At 40.3% G+C, this 21043-nt stretch overlaps 1 protein-coding gene across 8 annotated transcripts in view; it reads left to right on the top strand.

The window, feature by feature from the left end:
* Positions 1-21043, top strand: part of FGFR2 (fibroblast growth factor receptor 2) — a 143770-nt gene that overhangs the window by 62674 nt on the left and 60053 nt on the right. For 5 of the 8 annotated variants that reach the window (XM_077930292.1, XM_077930290.1, XM_028730070.2 and 2 more), the window contains exons 4-5: positions 1391-1465; positions 9281-9450. In XM_077930292.1, the coding sequence (XP_077786418.1) occupies positions 1391-1465; positions 9281-9450 (245 nt within the window). The remainder of the gene's footprint in view (positions 1-1390; positions 1466-9280; positions 9451-21043) is intronic. The other 3 variants (XM_077930293.1, XM_077930294.1, XM_028730073.2) reach the window with 1 other exon arrangement.

Genomic DNA, 21043 nt, shown 5'->3' with positions numbered 1-21043 from the left:
CAACAACAACAACAACAACAATAATAATAATAATGTGGAATATCTTATTTGTTGCTTTATGAAATATATATATTTAAATACATTTTTCAAACATTTTCACAATAACCTTCAAATCAAATAATTACATTGTTTCACTAGTTGACTTCCCACCCTCACCTCCACAATGTTTTTACTCATACTTTTTCTGCTGCATTATATCATTATCTATTGCAAAAAAGTTTCTCTATTACAATTATTTTATCACTTTTCTTCCTGCCCGTGATTTGACTATAATATTTTTTTTAATAGTCCACAGAAGTCCTCCATTCTATTAAAAAAATTCACCATTTCACTGTCAGTTTTGCCATTTCTGCATAGTCCCATTATTTTCAAAAGCCACCCCATGCATTTGTATTAATAAAGCCACCTTGGAGTCAGCTTTGATGAAGGGTGGTAGAATAATGTTTCAATGAAATAATATAAAAGAAGTTTATAGTGATGTCAGTTTAAGAAAACTTCTGTTTGATAGTTCTACCCTCCCACTCTGGTACATACAGCCACAAACTTTATACAGCAGGGATGGGGAACCTTTCTTCAGCTTAAGAGCTGCATTTCCTTCTGCATTTCCTTCCCCACCACTTGTATATAACCTAAAATCTGATTCATTGACAAAGAGATAATTTTTTTAAAAAACCTTAATTTGGTTCAAATGACTGGTAATTTATGTGGGCCTGTTTAGATGTATACTTGGGACTGGGGCAGAGTGTGTATGGATAATTAAGAGAACTGGGTAACGAATGTGGAGACAATACTTGGTTCTACTGCACAATCATGTTAGAAAATAACAACACCCATCATTTGAAATTGTTCTCCAAATCTTCTCCATGATCAACTATACCAGAACTTCATTTTTTTAAAGTATCGAAACCTTCAAAGACACACACACACACACACACACACACACACACACACACCCTGTAAACCACATGCACTTGTTCAGAAACAAGTAAATAATCTTTTCTTGTTGTCATTTTTTTGTGTTTAATTTTCAAAGGGAGAAAATAGCAGCAGCCCTTTAGAATAAGAAACTTTGCTTGGAAACATCTATGGCCATGACCCAACTAGACTATATGTACATGCAGGGATGAACGGTGCACTCAGTTGGAGGTTCCTTAGCAGCAGATACTTCAAAGAAGCCTCTGGCTGTGTACGCAGTTTTTGCCTACATAAACATATAGGTTCAGTGGATCATGGGCAATATATATATATATGCCATAAAGTGTGTGATGCTGCTTCTCTTAAAGAAGATCTGTTCCAGATGTGACATAAAAGAAACAACATGAGTCCAGAAAATAGGTGTGCTTGCTTGCAATGTGTAGTAGGTGAACAATGTTAAATTTTTAAACTTCAGATGTTCTTTCATCTGGAGATGATGAAGATGACAACGATGGCTCTGAGGATTTTGTGAATGACAACAACCAAATCAGTAAGTAACTCTCTGACTGCTGAAGGTGCCTGGCAGAATCCATATGGAAATATTTCCCCCACCTAATCTTCTGTACTCTCTTCAAGCACTTTCTTGGCTGTTAAACGCATGAGCAATCTATTTGCTGTAGATTTCAACTGGCTTGTTTCCTCTTTGTTTTTGTGTATTTCTGGTCTTCTGAAACATGGAAATAAACTATTATCATATTCTTGCCTGCTTGTTTATTCTTTCTTGTCTTAGTTGCCATTAACCTTTTAGCAATTCTTCTTTTTTAACTCAACATGTTCTGTACTGACACCTCCTCTTTCTTCATTTCTGGATCAGAGTTGTAATTTCCTGTAATGACAATATTCAAGTGATGGTTATGAAATTGAATTGTAATTAATTTTGTAGTGAAAAGAAAAATCTATGAAAAGAGAATGTAATGACCCTTTCCAACTTCAGGTTTCCTAATGATGGTATGGTCTAGTCCCAAAGAATATACTCTACAGTGGTGCCTCGCAAGACAAAATTAATTTGTTCCGCGAGTTTTGTTGTCTTGCGATTTTTTTCGTCTTGCGAAGCACGGTGCTGGGAAAGTTTTGGAAAAGCTTCAAAAATCACCAAAGTCTTTAAAAACCTCAAAAAAGGCTACCACACCGCGTTCTATGAGTTGCTCCTCGAAGTCAAGTCGCAACTGTATTAACGGTGTTAAGAAAAAGGAAACAAACTTGCAAGACGTTTCCGTCTTGCGAAGCAAGCCCATAGGGAAAATCGTCTTGCGAAGCAGCTCAAAAAACAAAAAACCCTTTCGCCTAGCAAGTTTTTTGTCTTGCGAGGCATTCGTCTTGTGAGGTACCACTGTACTTGGTTAGCTGTCTAGGCAGACGCTTATATGTTGTTCCTACATTAGTAATGTGGGTTCGAAGAATTTGAAACCAAATGTTTCCTTTAGCATTCTATACCTTAATATGTAGTTTTTATTAGGCCTACCAAATGTTTAAAACTGGTCTAGTTTTACACATGCAGCAGAAGGAGGTGAGAATTTCTGTAAGGGAAGGCTCATAGCTTGGTGGGTACAATACATGTTTTGCAAATAGAAAGTCTTAAGGTTCAAGGCCCAGCAAGCTCATTGACATGGTCCTAGGTAAGAATTCACAAATCCTCCAAAGTACTAGATCAGCATTTGGAGAAATAGTTTGATTCATCTCTGATCCTAACAGGAGCACCACCCACCCCAGGACCACTCACCCACAACAGTGTTGCTGCAATATATTTTGCCCAACATAGTATAAAATACTGTGGATTGAAGCTCAACGCTCAAAAGACCAGCTCAACTGCTCAGCAGCCCCCAACCAAGACATTTTTGCTGCTTGAAACAAAGGATGAGATCTTTCTGCCCCCTTCATTCCATATATTGAAAGATGGTGGGAAGGACAGCTGAATCTAATTTCAATCCTGGTATCTTCCACTGCTTTTGACCAGCAGGCAGGCTTAAGGGCTGCCGGGCAGGCTCTGTGGGGCAGCCACAGCCCTCTCCTCTAGCACCTCAACACCACACTCCTTCCCTCATCATCTGCCACATCGAGGCAGCTGCCCCACTCTGCTTAATGGTACTGCTGGCCCTGAATAGGTAGGGGATGGAACCTCTGCCTAGGTTGATGCTTCTGGAGGTTCTTTTTAAGAAACCAGAGTCCCATAGAGGCAAATACCTGCTGTGGCTAGAGTATTGAAAACGTTTTGTGGAAGGAAAAGTCAACGAGTGTTTGTAAAGAACCCTGGTTGTGAAGAAGCTTTAACTTGGGGACAATTCATTTCCAATAAGCCATGGTGTTAAATTATACAAAGTACCCTCTAGCCTGAACATTTAGAACAGTGGTTGCTTACCTGCGACCCTCCAGATGTAGGAGTGCCTCTCCCTGGAACACTGAGCATCAGCAATGCTGGCAGGTGTTGAGGCAAGTTGATGTTCAGCAACACCTGGATGTCCACAGGCTCCCCATCCCTGATTTAGAACCTTTCATCTCCAGATGCTGAATTATTATGAGTTTTCTGGGAGGGGTGAGTATATTTTCGGGTAATGCTAGTGTGGGCTTATGTGATTTGTAGGTGGGCTTATTTGACTTGCAAATTAGAGCCGTGTTTATTCACAGGCGTAGGTTGTTTATAGCTTTAGGGGCAAGCCCAGCTACGTGTGTGAGCTTTTAGATAGGCTTAGATGGCACTTCTTGTAATGATCAGTGATAACAGGAGTGTTAGATTTATAATGTGAAAAGTAAGGAAAAGCTTTGCAGCTTGTTGCTTTAGGAGGAGACTCTGAACTTTACGTATATGTGTGTGGGTCATTTTCATTTGTCATTTTATGCCATGTTTATTTCTACTGCAACTTTGTGATGGAGACACACACTTATTAATATATATTGTATATATAAATTCTTACCTCATCTGTGGGCAGATATCCTAACTGTGAGAAAACAATAGGTTAGATTAAATCCAAGCAGTATACTGAATGTGCTTTATATTACTTCCACCTATTGTTGGAATGTTATTTTTTTACCATGAGGGGCAAACATAGCAGCAGCAAAAAATGCAGATCTCTGGCCATAAAGCAGAGGAAAAAACTGATTAAATAGATAAATATTTTCTGGGTCAAGCTAGTGGCTCACCTAGTCCATCATGCTGTTAATACGTTAGTGAACCAGATGCTCATGGGAAGCCTGCAAGTAATATTACAATGCAACAAGCTGAATGGGAATGCTTGCTATAATAATAATAATAATAATAATAATAATAATAATAATAATAATATACCACTCTTCATCTGAAGATCCCAGGGCTATTAACAACAGAGAAATTCAAAACAAGAATACAAAACACAAAAATCTATACCAACACTACTAATTAGTGTTAATTTAAAGGAAGCGTTCTTTAAATCAACCTATCACGAAAACATATTCTTTTGGAGGTGTAAGTGGATCAGATCTGATTCTATGCATGTTTTTTGCAGCTGCGCGCACACACACACACACACACACACACACACACACAACCCCAATTTGTGGCCACAGTATTGGATATAAAACAGGAAATTGCTGAGTACGTATTATCCAGGAACTTGAAAACAATACTCCTGCATGTTACAATCAGAAGTGTAGTTCTGCAGTTGGAAACAGGCTTATTGACCGGTGCTAAACCTTGCATCGCTCAACACTGAAGAAATAAAAACACTCCGGCTGTAACAGACTAATGGGGTGGGGTAGGGGGACACTCTATCATTAGAATTAACATACAGTGGTGCCCCGCAAGACGAATGCCTCGCAAGACGAAAAACTCACTAGACGAAAGGGTTTTCCATTTTTTGAGTCGTTCCGCAAGACGAATTTCCCTATGGGCTTGCTTCGCAAGATGAAACGTCTTGCGAGTTCTTGCGAGTTTGTTTCCTTTTTCTTAAAGCCGCTAAGCCGCTAATAGCCGTGCTTCGCAAGACGAAAAAACCGCAAGACGAATAGACTCGCGGAACGGATTAATTTCGTCTTGCGAGGCACCACTGTACAAAAGGAAAGCTTCAAGCAGTAACCAGTAAAGTAGATTTAACAAGAGATGGCCCTTGACCATCCAATATTGGAATTCAAAAGCAACAGATAACCGTTCCCTATGAAACTCTTTCTCCTTAATATAGTACTCTATACCATGATGTAAATTTCCCTCTCCCACTTCATTTCCACACTTTCCCGTTATTATCCTGTTCCATTTCTTATTGTAAAAAGTATAAAAACATTAATAACCATTAATGTTACAGTATTACGTAGCTGCCAATGTAATGGATCCCGCAAGATCCAAGACTACAGAGAGGTTAATAGGGGTTTATGTAACACCTGGCCTAAAGGCACCTTTGTATGGTCCTTAAACGCTGTTGATGAATACAGCGTAATAAATAAATAGACCCAAGATTGGCTGTGTTTCATCGATCTGCAACCTAATAGCAATAATGAAACTATCAGAAAATGCTATCGAAACAGTGCAGCATACAAAATGTTTCAGATCATATTAGTAATATGTACAATAAACCAGAGAGTAGGTGACCATAGTAAAAAGGGAGTCTCACCCTGAGAGACATTGCTTTGCCCAGGGCCAGCTTATGTGCTTCTTACTCTGCTTGTTCTCAGATTTATAATCATCATGGTGGTGGGAAATGATGAGAAACCAAGATGGCAGTGTGATGGAAAGGCCCAGTAACTAGAAATCGGGTAACCATTGTGCTCTTGCCAAAGTGCTTGTCACTGATAACGGAGTTCACAGCACTGAAAGAATCATCGCATCTGTTGGGTTCTTGTGATTATAGCAGCGCCGGCTGACTCCTGTGCTCTTTAGCACCAATCTTGTTCATGTGCCGTTTGGATTAACTTTATCAGGAATTTGGGATTTGTTCCAGCAGGGTTATTTGTCTGATGAAAAGAAACTGCTTTGTGGAACGTGCTAGCACTAGAACAAAAAAAGAAAAATGTACTCATGTATCGGTACTTAATAACATTCATGTTAGATGAACCCCCTTTTTTGTTGTGATCCTCGACTTAACTGCTTTATTTCCACATTCCCCTGTAGTGTTGTTGCCATTTTGTATCTAACAAATCATTTTAATGGCGCTTTCTCCTATGTATCTTTTGGAATAATTAAAATTTTGTTGGTTGTGCAGTTTAATTTTAAATATTTATAACTTTCCTGGTGTTATGCTTGCAACTGCATGTTCCAAATATCCATTGATTTTTCCACTTAATTAAATTTTAAAGCTTCAGGCTAAAATGAAATAGTCAAGTATCATTTCTAGAATAATTTTAATGCTTAAATTTGAATATATTTTTTCAGTGAGGAGGCTTGTTAAGGACTGTTGCTGTATTCTTCTCCAGCTGTATTTTTATTTTGGTTTGTTGAGGGAAGTGGAGTGGAGGAATTCTATGTGTGCTGATTTCAAGAACTGCCATAAACGTTTGACGAACGGAAGGGTTTGTTTGTTATGGAGCGGTCGCTTGTAATAAAGGAAATGAATTAAGGCTGAGAGAGGAATGGTTATGTTTCTGGACCCCTCTGGTCCTAAAAATGTCCATAGTAAATGGATTTATTTCAGGAAGGATCTGTTGTAAAATAATTAAAAGTCCTTACCGTTAAATAGATTTCCATCCTTAATTTTTAAACAGGTAAATGAGTGAACTGAATTAAGCACAGTCATTATATAACTGTGCAGTTAATCAGATTTCTTGTTATCTGCAGTGGAGGGCTCAGGTCACTACTGTACAGCAGGAGAATTATGGATAGATACGGAAAACCTATTGTAGTAATTTCAGCTAAGCCAATGCAGTTCTTACGCTTTCAGATTTGTTTTCAGTTTTGTTAGTAATGATCCTGCTTTTGGGAGGAGGGGGCTTAGCTACGGTGCCCCTTTAAAAGCATTTATTTACCTTTGAAAATTCAGTCTTCTGCTGTTCATCACTGATGTGTTGACATCCAGTAACATCATTTTTTTGTCAAAATGTAACTTACCAGTGGGTGTTTTGTGGGGACTGCGGGTGGCGCTGTGGGTTAAACCACAGAGCCTAGGACTTGCCAATCAGTAGGTCGGCGGTTCGAATCCCTACGACGGGGTGAGCTCCCATTTCTCAGTCCCTGCTCCTGCCAACCTAGCAGTTCGAATGCACATCAAAGTGCAAGTAGATAAATAGGTACCTCTCCAGCGGGAAGGTAAACGGCGTTTCCGTGCGCTGCTCTGGTTCGCCAGAAACCGCTTAGTCATGCTGGCCACATGACCCGGAAGCTGTACTCCGGCTCCCTCGGCCAATAAAGCGAGATGAACACCGCAACCCCAGAGTCGGCCACGACTGGACCTAATGGTCAGGGGTCCCTTTACCTTTATTTTAACTTACCAGTGGGTGTTTTGTAGTGTCTATTGGCCAACAGAGATGTCCAGATGGCATATGTTATATAATGTGGCTCCGCCCAATGAGCTGGGGCTCATGGCTATGAGAAAGAGAGAGCCTTTTCAGTGGTGGTGCCACAGTTGTAGAACACCCTTCCCAGAGAGACTCTCTTGGCTCCCCCATTGTGATCCCTTTGGTGCCAGCTGAAGTCCTTGTTTATTTTTCCATTTAGTGGTTTACAGATCTTTGCTTATTCTTGGAGTTTAAAGATGTATCAGATCTGTGAGCTCTGTTTGTCTCATTTTCTGCTGTATTGCATTTTATAGTTTTAAGACAGGACTGGAGAACTTGTGGCTCTCCAGATGTCATTGGACTCTGAATCCCATCAGCTCCAGCCAGCATGGCCAATGGCCAAGGGTGATGGAAGTTGTAGTCCACAAACATCGAGAGGGGGACACAGGTTTACCAGTCATTTCTAAACAGCTTGTTTTGTATTTATTTTATTTTTTCTTGGAGACTACTGAGAGGATTTATTCTATTGGGGATAAACAAATATGTTATGTAACATTTGTTTTCTTCATAGTATCGGATTGGCTGCATAAACCCACATAATATTATTAATGGGCATCGTTACCAAACTCTGGATGTCAAAGGAGCTATGGGGGGGCCAAGATTGTTTAGGGTACTGCTTTGAAAAAATTCTGCACTCAGAAACGCCGATTTCAAAATGAAAATAAAACATTGCTAATGTTGGGGATGGTCATTTTGTAGGTTCTTAGCTAGGTGTTCTAATCCACCTGTTACAAGAATCTTCCTTGTTTTTTCCTTTGATTTTATACTTAGGCTGATTTTTCCTGGTATGTAAGATCAGTAAACATGGGACAGAGTTGATCACTTGGCGTGGATTAGTACAAATATCTGGAACAGGCACATCTGTCTTCATGCCATCGTTATCTGTATTAACCAAATCTACATATAACTTTCACAAAACTTTTTGGACAGGAGAGATTAGAAATAGTGTTCCTTTTCTATTGAAGTTAGCGCACTGTTTTGGTGGTGGTTTTTTGTTTTGTTTTATTTTTGGAGAGGGAACATCAGGAATATTCCCCTGGGTATGGAATAGCTTTTGAGTAGCTAGTTAGAGTGAGTGTCTGTTTTTCCTAGAATTAAACCATGGTGTTTTAACAAGCACTCTGGTCAGAGATTTGTTTGCTTCCCATCCAAACTCTGACATTGAATTTCATACCATGTTGTACTGCAAGTTGAGAGATCAGCAGCAGAGAGAGGACCTTGTTTTGCTGTTGGGTTGGGTTGGGTTGCGTTGGGGAAAATGCCAGATCCTTGTATGAAACAATTCCAGTGATTTTGTTCATTGTCATAGTTGTTCTCTCCTTTTTTAAAACAGCAGTTCTAAACACACACAGACACGCATGTTATCTGAAAGGCAGTCATTGATTATTATAGTCCAAGCCAAAGGAAAATAAGGCCAACATTTCAAATGAAGGCTCTGATTCTCTCTCACACAGGCAAACTTTCAAAGTTTCAAACATTCTGCATTTTAGTACAATTTTTATTTCTGCATTTTAAAATGGTTACCTCAAGCCTAAAGGCTATGGCAAGGTGACAGGTGTCATTTTATTTTTATTGCTCTCTCTTTCTTGAAATAACTTTTCCTTACTTGCTGTAAGGCATGAATCACAAGCAATAACTCTAGCTGAAGCAGGGTAGATCTTTGTCTTTAGGTACACACTGAAATTTCTAAGGTACTTGAGTGTCTTGTATGCTTTGCCAAAGGCGACATAAATCAACAACGTAGAACTTCAGTGCTCCCCCTAAAGTATGTTGTGTCATACTGGAAATCATGCAAATGACAAGTGATTACATTCTTCTTCTTCTCTCTCTTTCTCTCTTTCATTTTTGGAAACAGAAGGACCTAAATGGACACAAACTGATAAAATGGAAAAGCGGTTACATGCAGTTCCAGCAGCTAACACTGTCAAGTTCCGTTGTCCAGCTACAGGAAACCCCCTACCAACCATGAGGTGGCTAAAAAATGGCAAAGAATTTAAGCAAGAGCATCGCATTGGTGGATACAAGGTAAGACACACCTTCCTTCCTCCACATGCCAAGTGGAGTTGGTGTATTATATGTAGGAATGCCAATAAGATTTAGATGCAGCATGCCCTTATATCATGCTCATAACAGCCATGTAAAGCAATATGTGGCATCCCATATGTTGTTGGACTACAACTCCCATCAGCCCCAGTCAGCATGGCCAGTGCTTGGGAGTGGCAGCAGTTGTAGTCTAATCAATGTCTGGAGGGCCACATGTTCCCCATGACTGTTGCAGAGGTATCACAGGATGTGGCTATTCTATAGGAAAGTTATATTTCCATGTCATGTTGGTTTATGTCAGTAGTTTATTTTCTCCAACCTATTGAGTAACATGTGAATAGGGATTTTTTGAGGGATGGGGAGCCTGAAACTTCAGTCAGTATGGAGAATACAGAGCTAGATGGACCAGTGGTCTGGCTTTGTACAATGTGGGTTCCTATGTTCCTATTCACTGTGTTTATAATTAAACTCAGATTTGAAGCTCTGATATGCCCAGAAGCCTGCCTCTGCTGGACAATGCTGGCCCTAACTATAGTAAATTTCTGTAGAGTTTTGAGTAAATGGTAAAAGCACATGCAGTACCTTTAAAGGATTCTGGTTCTGGCTCTCTTCATCTTCCCTAGAGCTTTTTTTCCTTTTTCTTATTTTCTGTTTGTAAGGTCAAGTTATCAAAAGATCAGACATTGTGAATAGAGCTCTTACGGAGTAAGGGGTTAGTGGTGAAACAACAAGGGGGAAAAACACTCTACGAAAACATTGTTTGTAGAAGTGTTCTTAACAGTCTGTGCTTTTGTGCTACGACAGCCTAGAATATTCCAACTTGCAGACATATAGTAAAACAAAGCAAAACAAAAATCTTATGGCTTGGTGACTGCACACTTAATGAGCAGGAAGACTATTTTTATGGATTTTATGGTCTGTGAAATAGATGCAGAAAGCAGTGTTTTGAGGGCAAGTAATTGCAATTACTTAAAATGGTTTGCTTGAATTGAAAGTAGCATCGGATTAGTTGTTTCCATTCAAACTGTGAGTTACTGATTAGAAAGGACATCTAGAGAGGTTAGCTAGAGTGCCAAGTTAGAGTTAATATTAAACCTTTAGGTACCTACTGGGGTCAGGGAGGGAAAAAACACTAGGATTTGATAATTTTGCTTTTATTTGGTTATTTAAGCTGACACATCTTTATGTATGTAAAAACAAAACAAAACACCTCCACAAAATAACCCTCATCAACTACGAAAAACAAAAACCCTCACACGAAAAGAGTCATCATTAAAGAAACCTTTACTGTGAATAAAATATGCACAAAATCTAGTTGGACTTTTATGTACACCATTAGGCATGTTGAACTCTCCAAAAAAACACTGTCCCCTGCTTGTGGCAGCTCAGCCAATGGGAAAAGTGTAAGTGGCAGGAAATGTATGCTGGGCACCATGCATGATGGGGTGAGAAGGATACAAAGTGCAAATGGTTCCCGCCTTTTGTATTTTGCAAAACGGGCAATTAGTGTTAGAAGTGGGACTTGCTACAAAATGTTGCAGATGCGCTCATGAGGGTGTAATTTTGATAATGCACCTACAAATATCATAGCAGCTTTGTAGACCTGGAGAGGGAGCTTCAAATTGAGCCATGAAACTCAAGCTCTCATAAGTATGGATGCAGTTTGTATATGCAAAAAAGAAGAAAGTGGCCTGGAAAATAAAAAAGGGACCAATCATGTCTAACTGGCCTAATCAGAGGAAACCGGGTGTGCTTTGAGATGAAATTATAATGGGGCAGATGAAGACTTAGCTGTGGCAGCTACATGGGTCTCAGGGGATGCCAAGGTGCCCTCAAGGATGGTTGGTGAGGGCTATAGCATTAATACCCCTTAATGGCCTGTAAGGACTTTCTTAAAGCATCCAGTTAAGTGGTTTTTCATTATATGAATTCTGCAAATATGAATTCATATATTTGTTCAAGGGCGCAAATGCCTAACTTAAGTTTGTAAATCTACAATGGCCAATTTGTTCCAGCCCTTTACTGCTCTCCATGGTTTTCTTACCAGGATAGGTTATAAGTTTTACCACAATGTGTGAATAACCTCTGAAAATATGCCCGCTGCAAATGCTAAAGAAGACAGGCTTTAAAATCTTTTCCCCCCCCCCCTATTCTAGCCAGATTTCCTATAGAAAGTGTCAGTTTTTCCAGAGATGGAGGCATGCTAATGTTCCAGATGAACATTAATTAATGAAGTAGACTTTTCTAACTACATTTGCTTACCTCATAAAATATAAAGGTGCACCTGGCAACACCTCCTTGCTTTTCGTAATACCAAAACGCATAAATGAATTGGCTACCATTCAACGTTACACACTTGTCTTGGGGATGATAGAGTGAAATGAAGCCAATTAAGAAAGTCAGTCTAGTCTTGGAGCACAAGAGAAACTTTGTTCCAATCCTAATGAGTGTTCTGCCTTTTAGGGGGAAAAGGTGTGCAGCTGTTTGTTTCAAAGAATAACAAACACATAAAACTGTAAGCTGATGTTCACTGATTAGAGTCACTTAGCCTACTTCTAAAATGGAGGGCACTTGGAAAGCAGTCTGAAGAGCAGATGCTCCCACTCCCTGCAATATTGCAAGGGGGGGGAAATCCCACTTGGCTTGCCCAAGAAAAGTGTGCACGTACCTGTAGTAGTGCTCTCTGGATTGTGGCCATTCACTAGCAGAAAGTCACAGGCTTATGCAATTCTTTGACTTGGGTCACCACTGTAGAGCATTTCCAGATTCAAGATTTTGGTAGGAAGGCAATGGACCTCCAAAATAGCTTTTCTAATGCCAGAATGGTCTAGGACAAACAACCGCTAAAGAGCTAAAATAATAAAAAATAAGCCTCCAGACTTTACCTAGAGTCTTTAACTGGGTTGGTTTGCAGGTGTGAAACTGACAAGGGGCTACTTCAGAGGTTGCCAGTTCATCTTGGCAGCAAGCCCCACCAGAAGAAGGTAGCTATTGGAGGAGGTTGTCGGCTGGTCTTGTCATCAAGGTGAACATGCAAGCCGTTTCTCCAGAATTTGCCTTGAGAATGTCTCACCTTGATCAAGAGAGCACAGCCTCAGCAATTATAAAAATTAGAAATTGAGCAACTCTGTTTCCCCTGCCAACACATACATGGTAGTGGGAGAGAGAGAGAATGTCATACCTGGGATAAGGACAACACATTTCAGTAGCAAAAGACTGGAGTAAATGTTGAGAAAATGTGACACCCCCTTACCAGAAGCACACGCTTGAAGGGTCCGTGTGTGAATTGTCTGCCATAAATTAGAAGCAGGGGTATATTTGTTTGCTTTATGCAAAGTGTGTGTGTGTGTGGGGGGGGTTAGATAATATATTTACCAAATTTAACGAGTACAGTCCACAGACATCCATTAGGTGTAGCAAAAGGTTCTCCTGTTTCTCACTGCACTTCTATCATTTTAAATGGTCATTTTTGTGAGCCTTTAAATGTGCATATACAGCCTCTTCGGTTGTCACTGGACTCTCACCAACCCCAGCCAAATAGCTAGCCAGGGTTTATAGGAGTTGTAGTTCAACAGCATCTGGAGGGTATCGGGTTGGGGAAGCCTAAACTGCAGAGCCCCCAAATGGCATGCTAAAAGTTCCATGAGTTTTTTCTCCCCATAATTATTACATGAGACCAATGGGTTTCATGGTTACCATTCCTTTCTGTTAAACTCTTCTGACCTCCATGGGTTGCTGTAGCAGAATAATGATAAAAAAAACTGAACAGGTCTGGGGTTTATTAGAGTCATTATAGGATCAGAACCAGTTATTTCAGGGAACCACTGTGAAGTCAATGGTTTTGCTTTAGCAGAATTATGAAGTCGGGGGAGGGGGAAGACCCCTTGGTATTGGCTAATCTGTGCTTTAGGTTCCTCATGCTATCTCTCTGTATGGATAGGCATAAAAAAAAAAGGTAAACCATTGAGCTGCATTCAGCAAAACATGCCAAAGGATTAGGTTTTTGTAAATCAGATTTGTAGGAAATGGCTCTGATTTTATAGGTATAATATTTCCAACAGACATATTCATAATCCAGATCACCACTAGAAGATAGAAGACACTTTGTGTTACAGTGGAATATTGATATCTGCAACTGCAGTTGACCTCACATACACAGACTTTTGCATTATTGGGGGATGGAAATACAGCTTCTTTTTCTAGACGAAGGAAAACCTGACATTCCTTATGGCTCCTTGGTTCATCTTAGGGCTTATCCACACTGCTGTTTGCCCAACACTTCCCCCTGGGGAAACCCGATCTTTCGCACTGAATCAGAACAAGAAGCAAGTAGGTTTTCTGTAGATTGCAGTTTGTTCCGATTTAGCGCTAAGGAGCAGGTTTTCAATGGGCAAAGGCATAACCGCTTGGATCCATGCCCAGAAGACTCAAATCAAGTGAATAACTGCTGAGACCTTTGCTTTCTAGGCACTGGACAAGCAGAAGAGTGTGGACAAGCCCTTTGTTATCATTTTCCTTGTTGAACAGAAAGTGTGATACCCTTTAAAATAAACACACACCCCCAATGGCCGTGTGTTTAGCAGTTTGTCCTTTTGTTCGATGAATGTACCATTTCACTTTTTTATTCAGGATGGAAGTGCACAAATGTTACCAGTTCTCTAGGAAACTACAACTCAGAAGTTGATTCTTCTGTTGTGAGTGACTCTGTTTTTCAAACATTTGGAAACACTTGGGTTTTCCAAGATACACAGAGGTCATATTTCAAAGAGCTGTTGGCTTCTTGTGTGTGGTTCTTCCAACTACCATCACCATCTCCTCCTCACACACATGGCTGTGGGTCTTTGGAAGAATCCCTGTATAATCTCCCCCTCCCCAAATGGGGAGCCTGTATGGACCGTAGCAAGATAGTGCATGCCAATAAGAATGAACAAGGCTCTTTACTTTCTTTTTCACCTCCCAGAAAGTAAATCGAGTCCTATCAGTTTTTACTGCTTTAAGTATTAAAAGGGGTGTTTGTTTCCACAGCTGTGTTTTGATAAGCTACGTTTACCACGGCCCTTTTTACACACTGTAGCTCAGCTTGGGTAAATATATGATAGTTTTCAATATATGGATGCAAATCTATAGGAGCCACGTAACCATTTGCCTTGTTTTGTGGAGATTGTGCAGAGTGCTGCACTTCATTCCTTTCTTTGCTGCTCAATTCATGATTTCAGTTTCTGATAACAGAACAGAAATCCATTGTGATTCAGAGGAGTTAAGAGGTATACAAAGTGTTGCCATCCTATAGCCATTTTTTATTGTGAAAACACAAGAAGAGAATCATAGAACTGTGGAGTAGGAAGGTACCACAAAGGTCATCTAGTCCAAGCTCATGTAATGCAGATATCTTTCGCCCAACATGGGGCTCGAACCCACAGCCCTGAGATTAAGAGTCTCATGCTCTGCCAACTGAGCTATTCCCACTGTGTACAGAAAATAATTAATACTAAGTGGTGGAGGGAGAGATTACCGTGCATCTCATTGAACTCACTGAGATGTATCCTGGCAAGGGGAAGGGGAAGAAATGGAGGCAGTGAGAGATTTTGCTTTCTTGGGTTCCATGATCACTGCAGATGGTGACAGCAGCCACGAAATTAAAAGACGCCTGCTCCTTGGGAGAAAGGTGATGGCAAACCTAGACAGCATCTTAAAAAGCAGAGACATCACCTTGCCAACAAAGGTCCATATAGTTAAAGCCATGGTTTTCCCAGTAGTGATGTATGGAAGTGAGAGCTGGACCATAAAGAAGGCTGATTGCTGAAGAATTGATGCTTTTGAATTATGGTGCTGGAGGAGACTCTTGAGAGTCCCATGGACTGCAAGAAGATCAAACCTCTCCATTCTTAAAGAAATCAGCCCTGAGTGCTTTCTGGAAGGACAGGTCGTGAAGCTGAGGCTCCAATACGTTGGTCACTTCATGAGAAGACTCCTTGGAAAAGACCCTGATGTTGGGAAAGATGGAGGGCACAAGGAGAAGGGGACGATGGAGGATGAGGTGGTTGGACAATGTTCTTGAAGCATGAGTTTGACCAAACTGCAGGAGGCAGTGGAAGACAGGAGTGCCTGGCGTGCTCTGGTCCATGGGGTCCTGAAGAGCCGGACATGACTAAACAAGAACAAGTGGTGGAGGGAAACATGGATAGGATCAGGCTGTGAATATGTAGCAGTATTGTGTTCCCTGTTATAGCATGGCTGAGAACATCTCTTTGTGTAGGTTGGATGTGTCAGCCCTATCCTGTGTGTATTCTATCCCAGAGATCAAAATGCAGTTACTTCTTTTCTGTCACATAGAGAAGGTTAGTGACTCTCTTCCTCATTTGCATGCCTGGAGGAACTCGTGGAGATTTCACCATTACTATGGGGACTATGGTACCAAACTGGAAAAGGAAATGCCATGGATACCTCCATACTGGCATCATAAATTGGCTCCCACTGTTGTTTCTATATGCTGTAACAGAGGAAGATCTCAGAACAAGTCAGCTGAAGACAGGTGGGATTCAAAGCAACTGATCACTGCTTAAAAACCTGTTCACGTACTAGATCAGCAAGGCAAGTGAAAGGTGGCAGCTTGCATGTGACAGCCTGTTTTCCTAACTGTCACTGCATTTAAAAAAACTTACTTTGGAGGCTCAAAGCTCTCGAAACATATGATCAGCAAAATCTATAGCTATAGCCATTGGCCTGGATCCTTAAAAAAGCTAACTAACAAACAAAAACCCGTCTAACAAAATGGAGTACAAAAGTTCTAGTGTATATTGACTCTTTTTGTTCTTTTTTTTTAAATAAGGAAGCTAAATAACATGAAATGCACTCATCTAGAAGCATTCTGATTGGCTGTTACTATCCATTAGTTGGGTCATGAGTTTTCCCCGAGACAAATGAAGGCAAGTAAGATACAATAAATCTAGGAGGAGATATCAAAAGACTCTGTTTCAAATGCAGAACCCATTGTAACAGTTGGCAGCGCAGATATTGTCTGCAAGTTGGGGGATGCGGAATCCATTAGCTGAGGTTTCTAGTTCTCGAACAACCTTGCTCAGTGAATTGTCATTTTTAGCCCTGAGAAGGATGGTGTTTGTCAAAGCTTGTCAAAGCCTGCTTAGAGAAGCCAGGGTATTTTTTCCCCTACCCTTGCTTCTTTTTAATTAGAACAACATTTGTCTGTTATCCCAGTCTGGCAGGCATAGGCCAAATGTCATGCTTCAGAACCATACGAAGGTTGGCTTTGTAAATAGGTTAATTGTGCTGTCCCTGCTCATGGTCTTCTTCCCGTCCACTCATGCTCGTCACCCAGTCTAAAATTTAAGAGATTCCTCTTATTTCTTTGGAGCCCAGTAGCTTCGCTTTCCTGGTACTTAGTTTTGCTCCAGCACACAGCTTTCTGGGACTATTCTTACTGTATTCCAGCAAGTGGATTCTCAAGGTTCCTCAGGCGGAACTGGTGCCCCTCGCTGAAGAAGCTTGAATGTCTACCAAGCATAATTGTGCATATTTGATATGGCACTCTCTGAACTTCCATTAGACGGGTTTGGCGAAGGTAGGATGTTGGAGTCCAAAACAGGATGCCTATAAAGCCAGCAGTTGGGTTGTTTATGCGATACTTCAAAGGGCTGTACCGGGATCTTTTTGTTAGTGGTTTTGCATAGTAAACATAACTGAACTCTAGTGACTTCTAAAAGCACAATTTCCATCTTTTTTGGCTGTCTCTTATGTGGAATAACATTCTGTGACAGAACATAGGTTTTCATATTATGGTATGTGCTGATACATAAATGGCTTGCCTAATGTAAAGAAGAGGTTGCCCACATGTCTTATCTGAGGACTGTTTATTCCACTAGAAAGTCTCAGCTTCAGCCAGTTGTGTTCATACTTTGCATGAGCTAAATCTTCATTGAGTAGTGCAGAAGACTTACAAAATTTTGCTCCTCAGAACTAGTTTCACAAAGAGGAGAGAGGGACTCTAAAAAAAGAAATACGTGCTGTCTACCTTAACAGTCTGCCCAGACTTTGTGAACTGATGAGGATTGATTAGCTGGTTAACAGCTTGATTCAGTAATCTCCCAACAGCCAACAGCCTCTTCAGCAAAGAAAAAGATAGATCTTGTTAGGTTTTTGCCTTGTCAACAAGATGAATAACTTGAGCCATTATAAATGTAGTTTCTTGACACGGTGTCATAAACACTTTGTGCAACTAAAGTGATTATTTGGTATGACGTAGGTAGGCTTAAAAGTTGTGGGCTTAAAAGTAGACACAGTATCAATCTCACTTAGAATATTAGATGAATATTGTCAGTGTAGCAGGTTCTCCCCCCAGCCCTACCCACAAACCTGGCAATATCTTCATGTTCATATTATATGCAATGTAACTGATGGTGTTATCTTCCCAAATTAGACATTGGAATGGCTGTAGTCTCAGACAGTCTGCTTTTCATATTTTCAAACCAGATAGGGTAAAGAGAGCAGGTTTATGTTGGCTAACTATAAAAAAATTGTGTGTGCACTCATATGTGTGTGCATGCGCACGCACACACACCCTTACAAAAAGCAGAGCATATGAAGGTATTTCTCTTTTGTTGTAAAATGATGATGAGGAACTAGGTGTGTAAAATGTGAAGCAGCTGAGATGCAGGGGAATGTCATTCCTAAAACATTTTTGGACCTGGTTCCAAGCTTCTACTTGGGCAAATCTGAGGAGAATCTCTGCTTAGTCTAAGGAAAATAATTGACTGTGTTTGTATGATCATATCTCTGCTTAATAAGCCAAGATATAAGTGAGCCTTTTCACTCAGCATACAGGACATCTAAAAGATTGTCTCACCCATTATAATATGCAGCTGATCACAGCATTCTGCCAGATGGGGTCTCCTAAAGGTACCATCTCGTCAAGAGGTCTGTTCCATATGATGTAGGAATTGGGACTTTAGTGGGAACAGTTAACCTTTGGAATTCCTTCCTGTTGTGTATCAGACAGGTGCTGTCTTTATTTTATTCTCCATGTCTGTTGAAGACCATCCTCTTTCAACGAGGCTTATAAGTGGAAATCTTTGCCCCAATCTGTATCCCTCTTGGATTTGAAATTGTTTTTATGTTGTTGTTTTTTAAATTGTTAAATCACTTCATGATTTAACAGATTACAAGTCCACCGCTCTTAACCACTACACCACACTGGCTCTATTAATTTGAATTAATTTGAAATTTCCTGGTTAGTTTGCCCGCTTATCTGAAGGAAGAAGCAAAGGAGCTGTGCATGTCACCAAAGGTCTCATTCATATATTATCTAATATTCATATATTATTTATTAAGCTGAGATAATCTGGACTCACCCAGGACTCTTTCACGAGAGACTAGCGAAAGGGTAAGCACAAGTAAGGCTGCACTCCTAGGCTTGCATACTTGGGAGTATACGCCACAGAGCTCAGTGGGACTTCCTTCTGGGTTAACAAACATAGGATTATACCACAAGTCATATTTTTGCTTTGAAATGCAAAGAGGAACATCATACCTTCATCATGTGTGAGAGATGCATGGGATCCAGATGTGGATCAGCTCATGCACATCCCACAGTTTACACAATATTATTTTTTTTACCACTTTCAGAAATACGAAAGAACCTTCATCTTCAATTCTTCATTAGTAAATGAGGGAAATAATAGGGGTTCTACATTAGAGTGATTGTAAGGACATGTGAGATAAAGCCTTTAAGTACATTGTAGATTAACAGTGCTATAGTAATTACTTCTATTGGTTACAATTACAGAATCATATTTTTTTAATCTTTAGCTGCAGATATTGTAAAAGCTATTTACACACAGAGAGAAACAGAGTGCTTGCAAAAGTGTGAAATATGGTAAAGCAGTTCATAGCTATATAATAAATCAGTGCAAGAAGGAAAATATCTCTGATAAAGACATGGGGCATGCCTGTTAATTCCCATAAGGTAGCACACACTCTGTTTGCAAGTTGAAGAGTCCTGCAGCGGAGCTTAGAATGAAGAGGTCATTAAGGAATCTTCCATGGAAAGAAGTAGATATTCTACATTACTTTAAATTGTATGAGTTTGAGATCAGCCTATAGCTAGGGATTGAGAAGACTTAAATATAAAGGTAAGGACATTGGAGCTTGATAGGTGGAGTGCTGTGGAAATTGTACAGAGTTTTGGAAAGAAGTGATAAGATGGTGCTGGTAGGATTTTAGCAGACGCTGTCCAGATTCAATGAATGCCACTGAACTATAATGTAAGTGTTTTCTGTGTGCTGGAGAACTGAATGAATTATCTGTGTTAGCTAATTCACTTAATCAGATTGATGTGTTGTGGGCTTTGGGTTGAAATGGTCTTTGCCATGTGCAAAACGTTCACTGAAACAGTAATGATTGTTTCAGAAGGTGCCCAGCTTACAACTCAGCCTTCATGCACCACACAAAGGGGCTGAAAGTGAGTCAAGCAATAGCACAATATGTGGATGATGATGATGATGATAATAGTAATAATAATAATAATAATAATAATAATAATAATAATAATAATAATTTATTTATACCCCGTCCATCTGGCTGAGTTTTCCCCAGCCACTCTGGACGGCTCCCAATCAAGAGTTAAAAACAATACAGCATTAAATATTAAAAGCTTCCCTGAACAGGGCTGCGTTCAGATGTATTTTAAATTAAATGTATTTTAATTTTTGGGCATTGAATTACAAGAGGATCTGTCCTGGAGTGTCAACACAAGGGGGCTTTTGAAGAAGGCGCAGCAGAGACTGTACTTTTTGAGAATTCTAAGGAAAAACCATCTTCCGCAGAAACTGCTGCTTGCCTTCTATCACTGTGCCATTGAGAGCGTGCTCACTTATGGCTTATGTGTGTGGTACGGAAGCTGTACTACCCAGGACAGGATGGGGTTGTGCAGAGTTGTTAAGGCAGCAGAGAGCATTGTTGGCTGCCCACTCTCCACCTTAGAGCAGATTTATGCCACAAGGTGCCATAGGAAGGCACTGGACATAGTAAAAGATCCATCGCATCCTGGTCACTGTCTCTTCGAGCTCCTGCCGTCGGGACGGAGATACAGGACGATGAAGACAAGAACAAGCCGTCTTAAGAACAGCTTCTTCTCCAGAGCGATCTCGGCCCTGAATGGGAAGCCTGGACTTTGAAAGTCATCTAATCTTCCTTGCTGTATTATACTGTATTGTTTTAATTAGTGTTTTTATAGTGTTTTTATAGTGTTTTGATTTTGTGTGGAGTGCCCTACCTGGGTGGATGGAGCAGCCAAGTAATTTCGTTGTCCCCGAGAGGGGGCAATGACAATAAAGATATTATTATTATTATTATTATTATTATTATTATTATTATTATTATTATTATTAAAGATAGGATAGCTGCTTATTTCCTTCACATCTGAAGGGAGGGTGTTCCACAGGGTGGGTGCCACTACCGAGAAGGCCCTCTGCCTGGTTCCCTGTAACCTCACTTCTCGTAATGAGGGAACTGCCAGAAGACCCTCGGCGCTGGATCTCAGTGTCCAGGCTGAATGATGGGG

The sequence above is a fragment of the Podarcis muralis genome, chromosome 6 (genome assembly GCF_964188315.1).
Source record: "Podarcis muralis chromosome 6, rPodMur119.hap1.1, whole genome shotgun sequence".
Lineage (NCBI taxonomy): Eukaryota > Metazoa > Chordata > Lepidosauria > Squamata > Lacertidae > Podarcis > Podarcis muralis.
The sequence above is the reverse complement of the archived record's forward strand: the minus strand, read 5'-3'. Positions and strand labels throughout refer to the sequence as shown.